The sequence below is a fragment of the Microtus ochrogaster genome, chromosome 24 (assembly GCF_000317375.1).
Source record: "Microtus ochrogaster isolate Prairie Vole_2 chromosome 24, MicOch1.0, whole genome shotgun sequence".
Taxonomy (NCBI): domain Eukaryota; kingdom Metazoa; phylum Chordata; class Mammalia; order Rodentia; family Cricetidae; genus Microtus; species Microtus ochrogaster.
In genome coordinates, this window is record NC_022024.1 from 35,719,619 (window position 1) to 35,740,262 (window position 20,644).

Sequence of the window (20,644 nt, forward strand, 5' to 3'; positions counted from 1 at the left end):
TTATCTCATCCTTCGAGCTTAGGAAAAAATCACTTCTTTACTAACGATCAGAGAAAGCTGACACTCTGAAAAGCAATGAGCATTCGGATCGCTTGGAGGCTGATGTTGCAGGGCCAAGTGCCCTCCCAAAGATGGAGGAGCAGGATGCTCCAGAGAGACCTGGGACAGATGGGGCAGAAGCCCTGTGAAGTGACAGGAAGACATGAATGGTGGCTTCCATGAATTGCTGGGGTTCAGCATGAACAGTGGGAGCCTGCTACAGAAGCGAGAGGCTCCCAGGGACCCCAGCCTTCAGCACTGCCCTGCCAGTAACCCCACCAGGTTCTCACGGTTCAGATCTGAGAACAACCCCTTTATGGCTCTAGCAGAGAAGACTCATAGTTGTGAAATATGTCCAGAGCTGTTTCCATAACAAAAGCCTCCGCTCCAGGATGAGGGCTTCTCCTGAGGCCTGCCCCAGGGCCCTGGGGAGGGAACGGCACTCCCTTTCCTGCCCATGCCCAGTCTCTGTGTTTCACTCAAGGGAAAAAAGAAGCCATGAAGAACAGACATTTGTGTAAAGTCACAGACATTGGCGCACCAGAAGCCTGACCCGGAATATGATGGACAGCTCCCATCCTCTCTCCTCCCCACCTCCCCAGCAGTCTGTGGCCTGCATAGCTTCAACAAGCATCAGCCAGTTTGACTTCTTTCCCAGCTAACCTAAATCTTCACAATAAAGACTGGGCTTCTTCAGCTGCCAACAACAAAACATTATGGGGCGGGGTGGGGGTGGGGAGGAGGCTCAGTGGGTCAAGATGGAGGAACTGAGTTCAGATCCCCAGACCATCTATAGAGCTGGATATGGATCTGGAATCCCAGTGCTCTTGTAGTGAGATGGGGGGTGGGGCAAGGGGGAACGGGAAACAGGGCACCCAAAGGCTGATCCAGCAAGCCTGGCGCACACAGAAGATTCTGTCAAGGAAGACAAGGTGGCAGGAAAGGTCTGGCATCCAAGGTTGTCTCGTGACCTCCCCCTGCACAGCTCTCCTCTGTGATCCTGCCTCGAGGCCGTGAAACAGTTCCTAGGAACTATTCTTAGAAAACTCTTACATCCCATCAGAAAATAAATCAGTTTTGGCGATGATTGCCAGCTAATATTAAAACCAATAAGGAAGCAGCTTCTGGGAGCAACTGGTGCTGCTGGTAATTCCTGCACCCTGTAGTCTCCTTAGTAACAGACACGTCTATCTGCGTCTGTGAACCCCGATGTTCAGGTACAGAAAGTGCACACCACCTCCCACGCGCTATTTCTGTCAGAGCTGTAAACCTGGATCTTATCCTTTAGATCCAGCTGCCAACTTAACAGCACCAGAGACCCCCAGGAGAGGAGGTTTCTATAGGGCAAGGGGGAGGGGTCTCACAGGGATGGGGTGGGCTCACAGAGATGGGGGCTCTCTGGCTTTGGAGAGAGAGGGGCAGGGACTGAGGGAGGGAAAGGAGAACACCCCAGATTAAAAAGCACTGAAGCAGGCTGTTTTGTGCGGCGCTGCTTTGAATCTTCATCCAGACCAACCAAGTCTAACAAATTGTTACGGAAATCAGGCTATCTGGACGGCAAATATTTGATGGTTGTCAGGCTCGTGTTCCGAGGGCTTGGTCTCCAACGTTTATGCTGCTGTTCTAGATTTCTGTTTGGTTCATTTCAGGCAGAGTCTTAGGTAGCTCAGGCTGCGTCGCCAAGGCTGACCTCAACTCCTGTCTCTCTCCCAAGTGCTGGAGTTACAGGCATGACCAGGAGCTTCAAGCAGCCATCAGGAGAAGAGCAGCACTCACCTGCTCAGTTAGCTTTCTTATATACCCCTGGAGCATCTGCCTAAGCACAGTACCTCCTGCAGTAGGCTGGGCCCTCCTCCAGCAATTAACACTCAAGAACATAATACCCCAGAGACGTGCCCACAAGTCCTCCTTCCCAGATGTATCAAGTAGGCAGCCAAGATTATCTCTATACTTCCAAGAGTTCCCCAGTTAGTAAGCAGAACCACAACGTATCCTGTTCTTAAAGTTCAAAACATGGGACTTCTACATGATCCCATTATCCCACTCACAACCCAGCTGCAAGCCCTACTCTTTATAATCCTGTCCTGCTTCCCGCCTCTGCCCCTTTATTTCCCATCCCATGATCCCTGCCATGCTTTGAGTCACCACACAATTTTCCTGGACCCAACTGAGGAGTTCTTCCCCACAGTACCCCTAACCTAACCTAGGAGGGCCTAGGGATGCCGTAGAACAAGCCACCCAAAGCCACAGTGGCCCTTTGCTTTCTGCAGCAGTCTGGGGTGTCTGGGGCATTGCTTCTTCAGGCCACAGGCTGCTTGCTCTTGGTCTCAGGCAGGGTGATGTGTTCCAGTCCACTTTAAAGAGTTCTTTGATTGCCGTGGACGAACAACCACAGAAACGTACTGTCCTTGAGGTGGGACAGAAGCTGTCACTCTCTGAGCAAGTCACACGCCAAGGTCAGGGGACGAGGTGACGTGCTCTGCCCTCCCTCCCCCCATAAGCAGTGGCCATAAAGTAGAGGGGAAGGTCTCAGAGGAGGAGAGTAGTCAGGGAAGCAGAGATTGGGAGACTGGGTCCTCCACAACCAGGGGTTTAGGGACCAGTCCGGAAGGGAGGGAGGGAGACAATGAGCTGAGAGCCAAAGGTGAGGGCAAATGATCCGCAGAGATGGACAAGAGAATGGGAAGCAGAAAATCAGTAGCTACACTTGACAGTACAGCCATGACTGGGACTCTTGTCTCTTAGGGATGGAAGGAGGACGAGGGCGAGGCTGCGAAGGAATGGCTCGGAGGTGAGTAGATGTGTGCTCATAAACCGCTCTCTGCTGGAGGGCATCTGGGGTGGTGTCTGGGCTTCTGTAAGGGTGATAAAACACCCTGATCAAAAGCAACTCGGGGAGGAAGGGGTTGACTTCGTCTCCTGCGGCATCACAGCCCGGCATGAAGGAAGTCAGTGTGACTCAAGGCAGGAACCCGGAGGAGGGAGCTGATGGTGCAGAGGCCATGGAGGAGGATGCTCACAGGCTTGCTCCTCATGGCTTGCTCCATTGGCTTGCTTATGCACCCAGGACTGCTTGCCCAGGGATGGCTCCACCCACAATGGGACTGGGCCTTTCCCCATCAATCACTAATTAAGAAAATGTCCCACAGGCTTGCAAGGTCGAGGCAGGTGCTCTTACCCTGCAGAGTATCTTATGTGTGCAGTTTCTCAGTTGTGTTTTCCTCTTCTTAACTCTGCCTTGTGTCTGGTAGACAAAACAAAAAAACTACCAACCCAGGCCGGGCGGTGGTGGCGCACGCCTTTAATCCCAGCACTCGGGAGGCAGAGGCAGGCGGATCTCTGTGAGTTCGAGGCCAGCCTGGTCTACAAGAGCTAGTTCCAGGACAGGAACCAAAAAAAGCTATGGAGAAACCCTGTCTCGAAAAAGCCAGAAAAAAAAAAAACAAAAACCAAAAAAACAAAACAAAACAAAACAAAACAAAAACCTACCAACCCAACCAGGAGACAGATAGGAAGTGGAGATTTGGTTTAGTGAGTGAGAAGGTCGCATGAGAACAAAGGAAACATTTAATTCCCTTTCAAATAATTTTTGTTTATTTATTTTGTGTGTGAGGGGCATGTGGGTGGAGCACTCACATCACGGCACAAGTGTGGTGGCCGGAAGACAATTTACAAGAGTCAGCTCTTCCACCAGGTGGGTTCTGAAGATCACGCTCCAGCAGGCGTCCTACCCAGTAAGCCATCTCACCAGCCTGAAGAAATTTAAAATAGGAGATGCTTAGTGAATGCTAAAATGTTCATGGAAGATTCCAGAAAAGAGAAAGGGATGGATCGGGAGAGAAAAGATATATGTTCAATATGTTCCTGGGAGGAGCTGAGTCTAGCTCTGTTTATCCAATATCTGCTTCTTTTTCTGTGTGGGGGTGAGTGGTTTTTCGAGTCAGATTTTTTTCTGTGTAGCCCTGTCCTCACTCTGTAGACCAGGCTGGCCTCAAACTCACAGAGATCTGCCTGCCTCTGCCTCCCACCACCTGCATGCTTCTTTCTAACCAACAGAACTCAAGTTTGTTTGAAGGGTCTGTGTGATTGGCTAAATTAAACACCTCTCTTCGAGGATGCCTTTGAGAAGAAAACAACCGAGACATACAGTGTTCTAGAAAGAGAAATGAGCCAGAAATGCTGATAGAAGGCTCCCTTCCCTGCTGCTTTCCTTCCTCTTCCAGTCAGGAATATGAAAGGGATATATTATTTTAAAATATTTACTATTTATTTACTTGCAATGCTGGGGGTTGAACCTAAGGTCTAAAGTAGTGGTTTTCTACCTTCCTAATGCTGTGACACTTGAATACAGTTCCTCATAATGTGGCGACCCCCAGACATAAATTATTTCATTACTGCTACTTCATAACTGCAATTTTGCTATTGTTATGAATTGTAATGTAAATATCTGTGTTTTTGATGGTTGTAGGTGACCCCTGTGAAAGGGTTATTCGACCCTTGAGAACCGCTGGTCTAGAGCGTTCTCCAAACACTCCACATCCCCAGCTCCCCTTTTACTTGTTGCTTCTAGACAGACTCACTCAGTTGCCTGGACCCACGTTAGCCAAGTAGCTGGGACGGCAGGCTTGCACAGCAGTGAGGAAGGGCAGGCTCTGGGCCTTAGACCCCAGGGGACTGGGATGAGGAGGCAAAAGGTTCTCCTGGCGAGGGCTGTGGGCAGGTGGCACCCTTGGGGAGCAGAGATGTGGAAAGAAGTCACTGTGGTGTAGGTGAAGTCCGCTGGGGACAGACTGAGTTCCAGAACCCCAGGAGGGGCTTGGGAGGATGAGGTGTGGGAAATTCTTGTATGAGGTGGTCAGGTACCTGGAAAGGCCTGGCTCCTCGTGGTTCTAGGGGTGGCACATACCATCCACCTTGGGGGTGGGGTCTGTATAAAAACTGGTCTCAGTTGGGAATGCAGTGACCGGTTCCCTGGGCTCACTCTCTCAGGCACTTCATAGTGGAGAGGTCATCTCGGGACTCTCACAGGACATCTGTGGCTTCTTTTTATTTTTACTTTATTCTTCCTTCCTTCCTTCCTTCCTTCTATTTATTTTTGGTTTTTTGAGATAGGTTCCAGGTATAACAGTCCTGGAACTCGCTTTGTAGACCAGGCTGACCTCGAACTCAGAGAGATCCACTTGCCTCTGCCTCCCGAGTGCTGGGATTAAAGGTGTGCGCCACCACCGCCCAGCAACTCTACTGCTTCTTGCTGTGTAATCTTAGGCAAGTTACTTACCCTCTCTGTGACCTGTGTAAAGGCAGGTATAAGTATGGTACCTATCCAGATTATTCTGATAATTGAATATAATTCATTTAAACTCTTAGAACCATGGCTCACTCATAGTGGTGCTCAATAGACCTCAGTAATCAGTAATATTTCTCTTATTCCCTTAAACATGGCAGGGAGCAATAGACCAACTGTTACTCCTGTCTTCCCCTTTCTTATGATAAGACTGTATCTCAAAGCTTGTAACAACACGTTTATGTCTGGATCACGGGTCTGCAGATTCCCTTCAGGCTGCTGGGCAGGTTCCCGTCGATTACATGTATCTCTAATTATGGCACCAATAACCAGCTTGGGGCTGCTTGCAAGGCAAATCGGGAGTCTAAGAATCCAATGCTAGAGAGAGCACTTGAGTGCACATAAGGAAGCTCGGGCTGGCTGGGGCCTGTGCCAATCACCGCACCCTGAGCCAGTGGGCAGGGAGCCAGGAGGTAGGAGGGAAGGGAAGTTAGAAACTGTGAATCCTGTCCCCCATGACGTCATACCTATAATGACGGGGGGTGGGGGTGGGGAGGACTGGGTAGGGTGCTGAGTGCAGGGCTGTGGGGACTGCAGCACTGGAGCAGAACCCAGAGCATTTCCTACAATCTTTACTTCCACGTCAGTCACACAAGCCCTCCAGAGGCTGTTGTAGCCACCAGTGTCACACAAAACCTGCCCAGTCCCTGTCTTCCTGGGTCTGCCCACCTGCCCACCAGTTACTGTCAAGTTTTATGGGTACTTCAGGCCGCATGGTCTTTGCTGCCTCCTCCTGCCATCTCCCACCCCTCCTTGGCCCATCTTCGTGAGTGGGGTGGGCAGCCCCTGGCTAATGCATGTGCCTTCCCCTTCTCTTCTGCCATGGTTAGTCAGCATCAAGGCCAGGAAAGCACTTGTTTCTCCTCAGTTCCCTGAGCCCCCACTGCTGCATCTGTGAGTCATGGCGCCGCCCCCTCCAGCAGCCAGCTCCTCTCTTCCTGCCACCACAGTTGGTCACCGTGATCTTCCCAAAATGCACTTCTAGTTCCGGATGCAAGACCCATTCCTTTGCATAGCTTCCAAGGAGAGCACCTTCCCTTACCCATCCTCGGGTCCACGCTCAGTCCTTACACACCAGACGGGCACTCCTGTTGGCCTTCGCCTCTCCTCTGTCCTTAAAACTCAGCTCCTGGCTTGGCCCTCATTTCCCCCAGCCTTGTCATATATTCCCCCCCCCCCGTTTCTCAGCATCTGCACACACACACACACATACACACACACACACACACACCCCTCGCACTGCCCTCCTGTGCTGTGTTCTAGAGGGTAGTAAGTGATAGGTGTTATCATGGCCTTTCGGACTTCCCAGATTGGGCGCACTGACCTCCCGTTGTCCTCCCTAGGCGGGACAGCAGTGTGTGCTCCTTGTGTAGGGGGGTTAAATGAGATGCTATCCCTGAGGTTGGTGGAAGTGGTAGACACTAGTTCTCAATGAAACCTTTGTATTGAAGGATGTCAGACTTTCACAGCTGTGTGCTTACTATGTAGTGAAAGGCCCAGACACACTGGTGTGGGCAGCCCCTAGGCAGCATCGCTCTGAAATTTTTATCTGACTTCCAGTGAAAGATAGCACTATTTTTGAACTCAAGTGGCACCTCCCAAGTGATACCGGCTTTGACATCTGCCCACTCCTCCATGGAACAGGCCTGCGACATAACCTAATAGGTGCCAGACTGTCTCCCTCCTCACTCCAGTACAAGCTCTGAGAATCTCTCCCCTCTCAGGCCAAGCGGAACAGGCCAGTGATGAGAAGGGTTCTGTTGCCACCGAGTTGTTCCTGTCCAGAGCAGGCCAGGCCTGCCCGGACCTCGCAGCCCTTTTCTGTCCCCCTTGCCTTGTGGGGGCAGCGCAGCCCAGCCCATCCCTTCCGTTGGATGGTGAGTGTAATCTAGCTAGCAACAGCTGTGTAACAGTCTCACCAGCCTACAGATCACCTCTGTCCCAGTGTCGGTGGTAGAGGGCTCCCCAGAGGACTCTAAGCCTCCCGGTGGGGCAGCTCCCCTCCCTGGAGACAGGGTCCTCAGGATCACCCAGTGCACCCCGCAATGCACACCCTAGCATTTCCTCCTAGGGCCAGTGAGGCTTCAAGAGACAGACCCGGCCATTTGTTCTCTAACTTCGAACCCACGAGGGTAGGAGGGGATCTTATTCAACCCCTTCGGCTGCCAAAGCTTTTCACCCACCACCACAGCGGGAAATGGTAGGTGGAGGACTTCTGGGCACGACAGGGCAGCGTGTGAGGTTGTGACCAAATTCCCTGGACACGACTCAGGTTAGAACTCAGTAGAGGCCAGAGCAGGAAGGAGCAATTACCCACGCGGGTTAGTCAGGGCCTGGGGAGAGCAACGGGAAGGAGCTTCGTTATCCCATTTCACAGACGAGGAAACTGAGGCCCAGAAAACGATGGACTTTTCAGAGTCGGGATTCTAACCCAGCGCAGCCTTCAGCCCCGGCACTCGGCACTGCCCTTTCCCCGCGCCCCGTGACCTTAACGCGGCACGTGCTGGTCCCTTGCCCCCTCCCACCATTGTCCCACTCGGCGCGGCTCGGGGGCTTCCCGGAGGCCCGCAGTGGGCAGGCCCGGGGTCGCGGGCAAGAAGCGCACCCGGCGCGGCGGGAGGGACCCGGGCGATTCGCCCCTGAGCTGCCAGCGCTGCCTCTGTCCATGGTCAAAGCAGCGGGGTAATCCGCCTTTCTCTTCCGCCCGCCGAGCCCATTCATATTCTAATCACAGCGCGGTCGGCCCGCGAGCGGCCACTTTCCCGGGGCGGCGGGAGCCCCCCCCCCCCGAATTTGCGGTCCGCCAGCCCCGGCCCCCTCCTCCTGCACTTTCATCTGCACCGGGGAGGGGGTCCCTGGGAAAGCGGCGTCCCCAACTCGGACGCCGGGGGGCTTCTCACCAACTCCGATGCGGGCTGTGGGGGACCGAGAGGGTGGCGGAGGGGGGAGCCGGGGTACATGGGAAGAGGGAGGGACCCGGACGCAGACAGACTGACATACAGGGTTATGGGAAGTGGCAAGGGGGTGGGGTGGGGGTGGGGGGGTCCCAGAGACCCTGGGGGACGTAGTCCTAGGGAGAGACAAAGAGACAGGCAGCCAAAGGAGAAGCGGAGACCGAGACAGCAAGGCACGGGGACCTGGAGAGACCCGTTGGGCTGGAGACAAGGGGTACAAAAGTTGTGGAGGAGGCGAGCCAGCCCCTCACCCCTCCCTGCCAAGCGTCCTTCTTGTCTCTCAGACTGGAGATGGGAACCTAAGACTTCAGTTTCTCCTTCCCGACCCTCTACTCCCACGCATGTCCGCGGATCTACGTGGAAGAAACTCAAGACACACTCCCTCTGCATTGCTCCAGGGCCCCTGCTCAAAATCTAACTCAGGACGGAAATGGGACGTGTCTCAAGGGGAGAGAAAAAAAGGAGTTGGGCCCACTCGTGGCCGCACAGGCGACTCCTAGGGCTCCGACACCTTCTGCACCCCCCTCCATGGCTGCACCGCGCGGGGCTCGGGCACGGGAGGGCTGGAGGGGGGGCAGATCTAAGCCAATTTTGATTTCGCCTATAATGAGTGCCGGGCTAAGGCTGGAGAAGGCCTCTGGAACTTTAAATAAGAAAAACGTTGCTAATGCTATAATAGAAGGGGGAAGTCGGAGGGCTGGGATTGCGTCGCTCTGAGCCCCCCTTTTCGGAGGCGGCTTTTCTTATTCAAAACAGGCCCACAATGGGCTTCACAGTGCGCCTCGCCACGGCCCCATCTGACGAGCGGCCATTCATCAGGCCCGCTGGCCTATCAATGACATTGCTCCCATCGGGGCTCCTATAAAATGATGTTTTTTCCCATGAAACATCCGCAAACATTTTGACGGGTTTGGCTTTGCCCGACTGGATTACTGAGTGTCCCCTCGCTCGCTCCCTCTTTCCCTCTGCTCCACCTCGCTTCCTTCCTTCCCTCGCTTCTTTGCCTCCTCTTTTCTTTCGTCTAGTTCTTTCTTTTCCTCCTTTATCCTTTTGCCCTCTCGTCCAGTCCATCGTCTCCCTCTCTCTCGTTACCCATTCCTTCCTCCCTCCTTCCCTCCCTTCCTCCCTGGGCATCTCTAGCACAGGGGATCCCCAAATATCAGGACTTTTGGGGGGCGTCTGTGCTGTCCATGGGAAGAGCATGCATTGTGGGTTACTGGAGGAACCCGACATGGATTCCACAGGTTAGTCCTGGTGGGACTTGGGGGGAAGATACTGGGAGGAAAGGAGCAGGGACAGAGGGGACTTGAAAAAGAGCTCAAAAAGTTCAGGCGGCTCAACTTGACAGTGAGATCCCAGGTGAGAAGGAGTGCAGAAGTTTTCGGTCCAGCGCTAAATGTGTAAGTGAATGCATGGAAGTGTGTGTGCGTGTAAATGTGTGTGCGCGTGCGCGCACGCTGCGGAGCGCGCTTTCATTTGTGCATAAAGTTGCATAAAGATGCTCTCTGGCTCGCGGCGAGCTCGAGGTGCTGCTGCTTGCAGGAACTTTGCGAGCCAGCCTCCCCCTCCCGGGCCCCGCAGCTGCCCTGGCTTTGGGCAGGGTAGTGGTGTGCTCAGGATCTGGGGTGAGGGCCGGGAACGCTCCAAAGGCGGGGGAGGGCGACAGCGTTTCACCGCGCGGGAGGTGGAGGCTCTTGCTGCAGGAGCCGCGCAGCTGGAGGGAGTGGCGGCGGCGAACCCGGTGGTCCTGGGGCATTCGAATCTTTGGCCTGTGAGAGATGGGAGCCCAGGCGCGAAGAGGCAACACACTAGCCGCTCCACACGGAGGCTGTAACCTAGTTGGGGGGGGGGGAGCCGAATACAAAGCATCAGTAGAGGCCTGAGTTCTGGCATTGAGTTCTGCGAACTGCCCTTCGGTTAGAGGGCTGTGTAGTGGGGCATCAGGCTCTAGGGTTGCTGTGGTTCACTAAAGAAGGGAAGACACGGATCTCGTACAACGAAAATACCCAGCCTCTCCGAGTCGAACCGTGCGTCAGCTTCAATGTCTAGCATCTTTGGGGACCCGCCACACTTCTAAATCTAGATTGCTTTTCCTATGTCATTTCCATGTAGAAGTCCTCAAAAAGTGTAATCCCTCCCATAGGCCCAGTCTCTCCACCAAGCTGCTCCGATCCCTGCTGGGCTTCAGCTTTCGAGTTTCTTGGGGGTGAAGGAGGCAGCATGCACAGAGGCGGCCCCGTTTCATTGAAACCCGGTAGAATGTGAGGGCATCGCAGCCGAGCAACAAGTGCCTGCTGGCCGCAGCTGTGCCCTGACACACATAACTTACTTGCAAATAAACACCGCAGACAGCTCTGCCCCCACTCCACCCACCCCTAGGCAGGTCGCAAAAAGAGGCGTGATGGGCCAAGCCACTCGACATCTTCCCAGAAGCCGTTCTTCGTTTCTGGGACAAATGTTCCAGGCCTCTCCTGGCCTACATTGCAGACCTGGTGGCGGAGACCGCCGACCCGGGGTACTTTTCCGTCTCTGAGGCAATCAAGCCCTCACGTTCCCCAGGGTGGCTGTGAGCCCCCAGAGAGTGGTTAAAGCCTGAGCCTCCTTTAATCTGCCAGCACACACAGAGGCAAGAAGTGTTCTTGCCTGGGGAGTGCATCGCGCTGCACAGACCTTCAGGCCCCGCTGTGGTCTTCTCCACGCCCCACTAATACTGGTCCCCGATAGGGAACACAAACTTTTGCTTCATTATTTTTTTTAACTCAAGGAAAACCTAAAAACTACAACATTAAAAGCAAATGTATTTAACCAGATTAAATCTATTTATACAGAATTAGTGGCTGAGGAGTTTCAAGGGGTCCCTACACGATCTCAGGGCCTTCCTCATACCCCAAATCAGGAATGCCCCAGCTGGGTTTTAGTTGATCCCTCCACAGGACTAGAGTCCTTGCTTGGTGCGGAGTGCTGTTGAACTGTGGATAGGTTCTATTTTTAATCCCGGATTATTAGGTGGTTGCGGGGGGGGGCACTAGCCACCCCCAGCCCAAATGCAAACACCCCAAATGGGTTATAAAACTCCAGTGCCTCCCCGCTCCTCTCTCCTCTCGTACCTAAGAAATAACCTTAGATCACACTCCTGAACTCAAAAATCAAAAGTTTTGGTTAATGGCAGCAATTGAGAAGTCATTCCAGGCGCACCAGGTGACATTTCACGTGCAAAACTCCGGACAAGCGAAGTGCGGCGCGGCGAGGTCCGATCCAGGAGCCTGCTTTCGCCTCCCTTCCAGAGAATTAATCCAATTAGTCTTTCTTCTGAGTTTCCCTTGTTATGTAAAAGGTTCATTCCCCCTCCCCGGGCTTGCAGAGCCCAGCGCTCCACTAGGCAGTTCGATTTTGTTCCCCTGCGCTCGTCTAGAAACACGAAATTTCATTCTTCACGGGCTCAAACAACAGGTTCATAGCATCTGCTGGAGCGAAGTCCGGAGCATCCATGTTTAGAGGGGCCGGCAAGTCTCTGTCTTTTAAAAGGAAAATCCCCGCAGAGTGCCTGGGGCATGGGAACGGTTTTGCTGGGGCCGGGGCTCTAGTGCCCTGCTTTGGGCCCACTTCAGCGTGACCTGCGGAAACTCACCCCTTTGTTCCGCGCATCGAGCTGGTAATATATTCCTTGAGTTTTTCCCAAATACACACTACAAGTGTGGGGCCAAGACAATGGCCCAGTCGGGGGAGGCCCTGGAGCCGGCGCGCGCCTCCTGGGTCCTCGGCTCTGGTTTCTCACCACCACAAAGCAAAGCCCCTCTAGGACGGACTCTGGCGGCTTCGCCCAGCTCCTCCGGACTGCAAAGGCAGCCTGCGCGCTTAGGGTCCATCCACGTGCGGTTGCGTCGGGACAGGTTTTACAGTTAGCGCCAGCGCGCTGAACTCAAAGTTGGTTCTCAGGCCCGTTTGGCCCTCACTCTCTAGGAGGGGCCGCTGGAGGAGGCTACTTGTGTGTGACCTTTCGGGTATGATTCCAGATGCCCTTCCACAGAGCAGCGCTGTTCAGCTGCTCCTTACTCAGAAATTCGATAATGAGCGAGGAAAATGGGTAGAATTTTCAGCCACCTAGAACTTGTGCCAAGTGAGGATGGTCGCCTACGCGTCAGAAGGGTCATTTCTTGTTAACCGGGATGGTTCGTTAGAAAGGTGCATTTTTGGCCCTACGACTAGAAGCTTCTAACTCTACCCAGTTCGCCCCACCCACCCTGCGCCTCCAAAACTCAGATCGGGTCTGAATGCCTGGGGCTCACTGGTGGGAAGACTCTGGTTCTGCAGGGAAGGTGACCCGGTACTAGGTCTAGCCATGGGCCCTAAGATGAGACATCCTGGGGCCTTAGGTTTTTACCCCAGAGAGACAGGCCTGGAACCTCCTGCATTTTTCCCCCAGGAGAAGCTCTGGGTAAGTAGAAGCAGCCTCCTTGTGTAGCCCGGAGAGCCGGTCCTTGGCTCATAGTAGGAAGCAGGGAAAGATCTGAGCCTTGCTCCTGTGCTAAGCCAGGCTCCAGGCCCCAGACGTGCGTGGGTAAGTGTGCGTGTGTGGCCGGAGAGGTGGACTCGCGTGGTCCCACTCTTACCACCTGCTAGCATCTGAGCTTGGCAGCAGGGTCAAAAGAGTGTCCCCATGGTCCCGGGATTCCAGATACCCGCGATTGCAGTCTTGCACGCGGCCGCGGTACACAGGTTTGACTCCACGGGCCTGCGGGCTCGCGATTACACGATTATTCAAGGCGGGCCCCGGATAGTGCACTTTCCCAGCGTGGTACCCAGAGACCCGGAAAAGTTAGCCAGGGCTGCTCAGCAGCTCGGGCCTGGGATCTGAACAGCAGCCTCCGCCGCAGCCCCCACCCCCTCTACCCCCAGCGCGTCGCCATGGAGACTGCTGGAAGTTGGTGGTGGAAAACAGACCCGGCGCAAAGCAAAATATTATGAGTGCAGTTGGGGTGACTTCAGGGGGGCGGGGGACCCGAGGGCGTGAGCGGGAGCCAGAGGCAGACAACAAAGGGCCAGAGCAAGGAGGGAGAGGAGTGTGTTTGGGGCCTCCCTGGCGCTGTGTGAGTGCTGGACCGTCCTGCTTCCCAGAGGGGCCAAAGTCTCTAATTTCTCTCCAGCAGCTACACCTTTTCTCAGCCGGCTTGTGCACCCTTGCTCCCACCCCGCCTCTCCGGGTCCTCTTCCAGCCTCCCTCCTGGTCCTGAGTGAGCCGCCAGCTGGGCAGTACGCCCGCCTCCCCGAGAGCCACAGGCTAGCCAGCATGAAAGGTTCTGGCTTTTCTTCCCCACGACCCGTGGGTCGCCCAGGAGGGATTTTCTCATCATCCCTCTTCTCAAATGAGATCTGAAAAGGTGGTGGGTTCCGTGGCTGGTCAGACGTCTAAGAGGCTGGGCGGGTATCCTGGCTGACAGTTCTCAGGCGGCCAAAGCACTTGAGTTAGCCTTCTGAAGCAGCCACTTGTAACTCGACTTTAAGTCAACCAAGCCCTCCCCAGGCTGTGTCTCTGCCTGGAAAAGACGCAGACAGCTCAGGCTGAGATTCTCAAGTTAGACCTAGCCCTCTTCCAGGGTTGGCTTTCCAGCGGGATCCAGGAAGCAAGCAGTATGTGAGACTGTTCTGTTAGCACTGTCTGAACTACATCTCCCCAAAGCAGTAATATTCCTAACCACATGGTGGGGGGGGGGATCACTTGGGAATTCAATAGTCAAGAACCTTGAATAACTCATTTTAAAAGATTCTCAATTTCCTTTCTTAATGTCAGCCTAAGGTACATTCTTGTCTCCTCCCAATTCCCCAACTCGGGAGAGAATTTACAAAAAGACAGTAGGTTTTATTTTACAGGAGCTGTGTTCAGTGTTGGGGCTTCTAGCTGTTGAAGGCAGCAGCAAAGGCCTGACATATGTCGGAGAGGAACACACAATCCAGTGTTCCAAAATGCACCATCAAAGGAAAACCACACTAGTCCCTTTCTTGCATCTCTGACTCCCTGGTGACTGCTCGGGCAAAGGAGCCCTTCCCATTTGTTTGAGACTCTGTTGGCTTCATCCACAGATATGGAGTAGATATAAAAATATCTATATTTGAGTATGGTCTGCCCTGCCTTTCCAGCACTCCAGGAGGCACAGTCAAAAGAATGACTGGGAGTCTGGGGCCAGCCTGGGCTAAATACCAGATATTCAGCCAGCCACGGATATTTACAAATCATTGTCTCAAAAAGAAACAAAATGGCTATGTTCTAGCTAACATTGTACCACTCAACGACAGACCTGTATCCGTGTATCTGGTGACACAAACAGCAAGTGACACCTACCAGGTACTTTTGTCTGTAGAGTAGCTTCAGGGAAATGGGTCCTCACAAATCCCACATGAGGGAGGCAGGGAGGCAGTCCCCTTCTGTCCCTGCTGTTGCCAGGCCATGGGTTCTAAGATAAGCTGAGCTCTAAAGTGATGACATCACAAAGCAGAATGCTGGGAGGTCAGAGCTTCACTTCCTCAGGCCCCTGACTGCCCACCCTACATGTTCTACAGGTCTCTTGGGACCCTCTTCGGCTGCCCCTCTAGGGGTCCCGAAGCTCTTCAGGACGGAAAAGGTGGGCAAAATCTCTGCCGCAGCTTTCACCTGCCCCGCCTCTCCTTAGAGACTTGTAGTTTGACAGGGTTTCCGTGAGACAGAGTGAACTCCAAGACCGACTATTGGGAGGTCTCAGGTCAAAGCAAAGAGTCCTTTGGGGTTCCCTCAGTCTCAGTTGGATGGCAGATCCTGGGGACATCCATGCCACACACCTCACTGACAAGGATTTCAGAGTGTGTGTTTCAAGAGAAACTGAATACATTGGGAGTGGCAGGCGCCATAACGGACATAGGAGTCGTCTTAGGATTCGGAGGCAGGGGTGAGGGCAAGTGGGATGACAGGCATGCCACTTCAACCTTACCAGGACTCTGCGCAGTCCCCCTGTAGGAGGAAACAGGAGAGGTTACTGCTGGTGGTGGCAGAAACAGGAAAGCCAGACGTGAGGGAAGGTTGCTCCCTCTCCGGCCAACCATCTTGGTCAGCGTACTGTATAGTCTTACAACAAAGCAATGGGGTGGGATCCCCTGGTCGATGGGGGTGGGGCCTACTGTATCTTTGAAAAATATCTTGTTTTAGTCAGGCAGTGGTGGCGCACGCCTTTAATCCCAGCGCTCGGGAGGCAGAGGCAGGCGGATCTCTGGGAGTTCGAGACCAGCGTGGTCTATAAGAGCTAGTTTCAGGACAGGCCCCAAAGCTAAAGAGAAACCCGATCTTGAAAAATAAAATCTTGCTTTATTTTGAGACAGGCGCTCACTGTGTAGTCCTCACAGGCTTACAACTCAGTCTGTAGACTAAGTTGACCTTAAACACACAGAGATCCACCCACTTTTGCCCCTAGTTCTGGAATTTAAGGTGCGAACCACCAGGCCCTACCCTATTAATTGCATTTTAAATGTATTTCTAATTTATTTTTTTTATTATTCTTGGGAGATGGGATGTCTGTGCACTGTCGTGGATGTGTGAAGGCCAGAGAACAATTCTGTGGGAGTTCCCTTGTCGTCTTCTTCGTTTATATGTGTTCTGGGGATCTAACTCAGGGCACCGACCTCTATGGGTTGAGCCATCTTCTTGCCGGCCCTGAAATATCTTCTGTGTACATTATTATCATTCTGTTTTAAGCAATGGCGGTGCAGCCAAGGGATAAGGGCACAGTGAGGGGCGGCAGAGGGCACCACAGACAACCTACAGTGACCCATTGTTTGTCCCCACGTGCCAGGCACAAAACTGTCTCAACTCTTCCTCTTCCTTTTATGAAGAAGGTGGCAATGAGGAGAATAGACAGAGAATGTACCATTAGTTAAAGCAAAGAATGCCATTTCTCCCCCCAAATGTTACAACAACCCTTCAAACCATGGAAGATGAAATTTAATTTACTGCTGAAAAAAGTAGGGATTGAAAGGAAGTCTTTACTATGGATAAGAAACATGCTTTTGTCTTTTGATCCATCTGAAGTTTAGAGAGCACGGTTTCATCTCTGTCAATACCCTAGTTGCATCTATCACATACAGATAGAGACAACAGAGTCGGCCAGGGAAACACGCGCTGTTAAGCCAGGTGGTGACGCGTATGGTCTTAGGTAACTTAACAAACGGTACCTTGGAGGTATGTTGTCAACCACAGAATGTGTTAAAATGGGGCATTGGGCACATACAAGATGTAGTGGGAAGAACATGGGATCTGGAGTCTGGAGATAGACCAAAGTTTCAATCCTTGTCTGTTGGTCTCTAGCTCTGTGGCATGCCTTCTCCGAGCCTCAGTGTTCTTGTTTGCAAAGCTGGCCCATGCCTGGGGCTACTGTGAAAACCCAGCAGGCTGTGCATATTATTAACTTTAGCATGTGGCCCCAAGAAACTGCTCAGCCAGTGCTAGATCCCGATATTATTAACAGTGCACTGGCCCACCTCAGCTCAGTTCTTGGTATCTAGTTGGAAAATGAGGGCAGGGTTCCTGGAGAGGGTTTAGTCTGCCTCATCCAGCTGGATGCTTGCTGTCCAAACATTGCCTGTTCCATTTTTCTTTCTTAAATAGAATATTTTCAGTGGTAGGGATGGGACCCAGGACCTCGAGGCTGCTGGGCATCAACTCTACCATCGATCTCTATTCTGGCCCCATTGTAAAGCCAGGAGAGCTTTCTCTTCAAACGGGCTTAGACTGAGGAGTAAGAATCGTCTTGGCTTCATACCTGTCCCACGACATAAAAAGGCCCTTCGTGGTCTCCTCTGCTGTGACTCCATCCTGTGTCCCTCAGTGCATAAAGGATGTGGCACACACATCATTGTGGAGGCAACAGCTGTTGGCTTGAGTTGGGGTCCTGGGAGAGATCTGGGGATGGGTGGAGGAGGTGTGCTCTGGACACCCTGCCTGAAGCCTCCAGAAACTCCTCCTACTTTTTTGGCTCTTGAATGAGGCGCCTCTGATGCGCCCTTCTCTGGGTTCTCCTCCTGTCTTCCTGCTTAAAGACGAAATCATTTTATGTGGCTTCCAGGAAGCAGTAAGTCTAGTCTTTCAAAGTCATTTCATCAAGGAAAGAAAAGATTGAATTCTCTTGCCCTCCCTGCAGTGTTTGTATGTGTGTGATGCATCCCCAAGTGCGTGTGTCTGTCTGCATACCATGCGAGAGGGGCCTGAGGAGGGCCTCTGGTGCCCGGTTCTATCGCCATCTTTCTTCCTCGAGACATCTCTCACTGGATCCAGCTAGACTAGCAGCTTACAAGCTGCAACTGCCCTCTGGTCTCCACCTCATGCAGCAATAGGCTAACAAGATGTGGGCGGCCGCTTCTATCGGGGTCTGAACTCAGGTGGTTCTGCTGGCACAGTAAGCACTCTTCCCATCTGAGCCATCTCTCCAGAGTGCATGGACATGCGAAATTATATATGTGTATATATATAATATTTAATATGGGAACAAAAGTGACCATTTGCTGTGTTTATGCCTTGGTAATTTGATTTTTACCTAAATTATGGCTTTTGCTATTAAAAGCTAGGGAGTCAGACAGACAGACACATACACACAAGTGAGAGAGAAATAGAAAGAGAGATCATAAAAAAGTGGAAAAGATTGAAACGCAGCTATATGCTTTCACCTGAATTTGGCCCAAATATAGGTAACTAGGACAGCATTAACTGTGCTAGCAGATTAGGTGGCTTCCGCTGTGCTGTATAGACCATCAGAATAGAGATTCTTTTTCATTTTAAATTTTATTTATTTATAGAGTTTTGAAAAGATATGTATATTAATATTTTGCCTGCATGTGTGTGTGTATTTGCATCATGTGCATGTCTGGTGTATCAGGTCCCTAAAACCGGAGTTACAGGCAGTGGTGAGCCACCACATGGACGCTGGGAATTGAACCTGGGTCCTCTGTGAGAGCAGCCAGTGCTCTTAGCTGATGAGCCATTTCTCCAGACCCATGAGTTCTTTAAACTGTGTGCCTGGGCTCTGCTTTTGTGGTTATTTAATCTTCAGTAAAACTCCAAAGTAGAATCTGACCATGCACAACCAATAATTATTGAACAGAGAATCCAGAAACATTGGCTTATGTTGCACGCATTTTAATTTAAAAACACAAGGAAGCCCTGGGAATAGTCTGCAGCCCAGAGAAGGTTAGTTAGTGTTTAGGTCCTGTCTTCTAACCACACAATTGTATTAGCTTTGCTTAGATGCTAAGAGGGACTGTGGAACGCAGTAGGTATTTACTTTGTACAAGTAGAGAATTACCAGCTCATAAGCACTGATGCCCGAAAATGCAACAGGAGTCCATGCAAGTGACTGGGTCTTTGAGCTGACTTTGGACAAGGTCATTGACATGGAGAATAATTAGTAACTATTAATTACACCCTCAGACCAACATCTGATTTTGAGGCTCAAATGCATCTTGTTGAGAAAATTGTCGATTTGTCTTTGTCTGTCAAATCTTGTCCTTTACATTAGATTCTGGAAGGAGGACGTGTTTCCTTGGGTGTTAGAATTACATAATTCATAATTTGACAAGTGATCACAGGTGACTTTTTTGAGTTCCGTGCTATCTTTTTCAGGACCACTGGGCTAAATGTGGGGTGTCCATGCACTCAACCTCCTTATAGTTTATGTGCTGAATCTACGTGGTCAGGAGAAAGCCATGTTCCTTTTGAAGTAATCAGGATTGCATATATCTCCAGAACTGGACACATTACAAATTTAAACTTCCTGATTATGGAGCCGATTGATTAAACGTTTCCCATTCACGTTGTGAGTCCGGTTCTGCCGCAGTAACTGGGCTGAAGGGAGAACAAGTGTCTGCATGAAGTTCTTTGCTCCATAGGAAAAAGAAGAAGAAAACCAGATTATTTCATACTGTCCTCAGGTGATGAGCATTTGGGGTAAAATTTCTGTCTCTCAAGAGTTTTGTCTCTTTACTCGTTGATTCTTCTGTCAAACACAAAACACAAAACAGTTTCTCCAGAAAGCATGACTTAGCGCCATAGAACATACCTACCTCTGGCCGAGAAAGTTTTTGGAGCTTATGAGGAAGGACTGCAGAGGGCTTGCAGCCCTCGGTTGATGTGTTGAAACCTGGAAGCTTCTAGAGGGCTGAGTGGCTGTGAGAAGGCCGTCCGTCCTGTGAATTTTCATTTTCAACTCAGTGGCAGAGTTCGTGAGGTTGCTGTGTTTTGGGTAGGGGACCATTCTACAGATGTCAGGCTTTTAGATTAAAAAAGAAGAGGAAGGAGAAGAAGGAGGAGGAAGGAAGGAAGGAGAGAGGGAGGGGGAAGGTAGGAAGTAAGGAAGGAAGGAAGGAAGGAAGGAAGGAAGGAAGGAAGGAAGGAAGGAAGGAAGAGCCTTTCCTCTATTCAAGGGTCCATTTGTAAGTCTGAAAACTGCCGTGATCGAAGGAATGGGGCTTCTTGGGCCAGGTTACAGGTTACAGGGTACTCTCATCCCTGGCTCCCCACACACAGATGAGGGATGCTGTAAGTGAGGAGAGCTGTCTGCACACACTTGGCCCTGTGCACACTCAGCGGCCCTGGACAGCACCTGCCACACTTGTGGGGCAGACAGGGCAGGCGGGAGGCTTGGTTCAAGGCGCTCTGAGGTCTCTGGGACCTTTTCAAAGTTCCTGGCACTGAGATCCCTAACAAGCAAGGACGACTCTGTGTGGATGTGTATGGACCTCTGCAGGTACAGAGGACAGACATGGGGAAGGGGGAGGAAATAGGGGGTAGAGAAAGGAAGGGAAGGAGAGAGAGAGGAAGAGAGAGGGAAGAAAGCAACTAGGCAGGAACCTGGCAATGGATTGCCAGGTGACTAGATATTTTCAAAACTGTCAGATTCCTTTTATTCAAGCAAGTTTCTTTTTGAAATTGGATAGTGAGTAACAAGTTTCCCAACCCTGTTTCAAATATTAACACACGATTCCTCACTTACCTCATGTACTTCATCATGTAGCCCCACTTCACAGATGAAGCCCCTGAGATTCAGAGGATCTAGCTAACACACGTAGGCCTAACCACCACTGTCCAGACAGTGTCCTGATCTGGCTTCCCGATTTCAAAGCCAGCTGTGTTCTTCACCAACTAAAACCTATACGTGGAAGGAAGACTTTGATTGCATATCCTAGCTCTTGTCCTTCACTCTAGTCTTTGGAGGTCAAATCTTGCCATGTTCTTGTTAGAGGAAGTAGCCCACACTGCAATTCTTTGGGGCTACACTGTCAAGGGGACCTGACTGCC

General features: G+C 51.8%; 1 protein-coding gene across 1 annotated transcript in view; it reads left to right on the plus strand.

The window, feature by feature from the left end:
* The first annotated feature begins 9,129 nt into the window (after positions 1 to 9,129).
* Positions 9,130 to 20,644, plus strand: part of Rfx4 (regulatory factor X4) — a 151,209-nt gene continuing 139,694 nt past the window's right edge. The window contains exon 1 of the mRNA XM_005358245.2: positions 9,130 to 9,581. Coding sequence (XP_005358302.1) covers positions 9,539 to 9,581 — 43 coding nt within the window. The 5' untranslated portion in view covers positions 9,130 to 9,538. The remainder of the gene's footprint in view (positions 9,582 to 20,644) is intronic.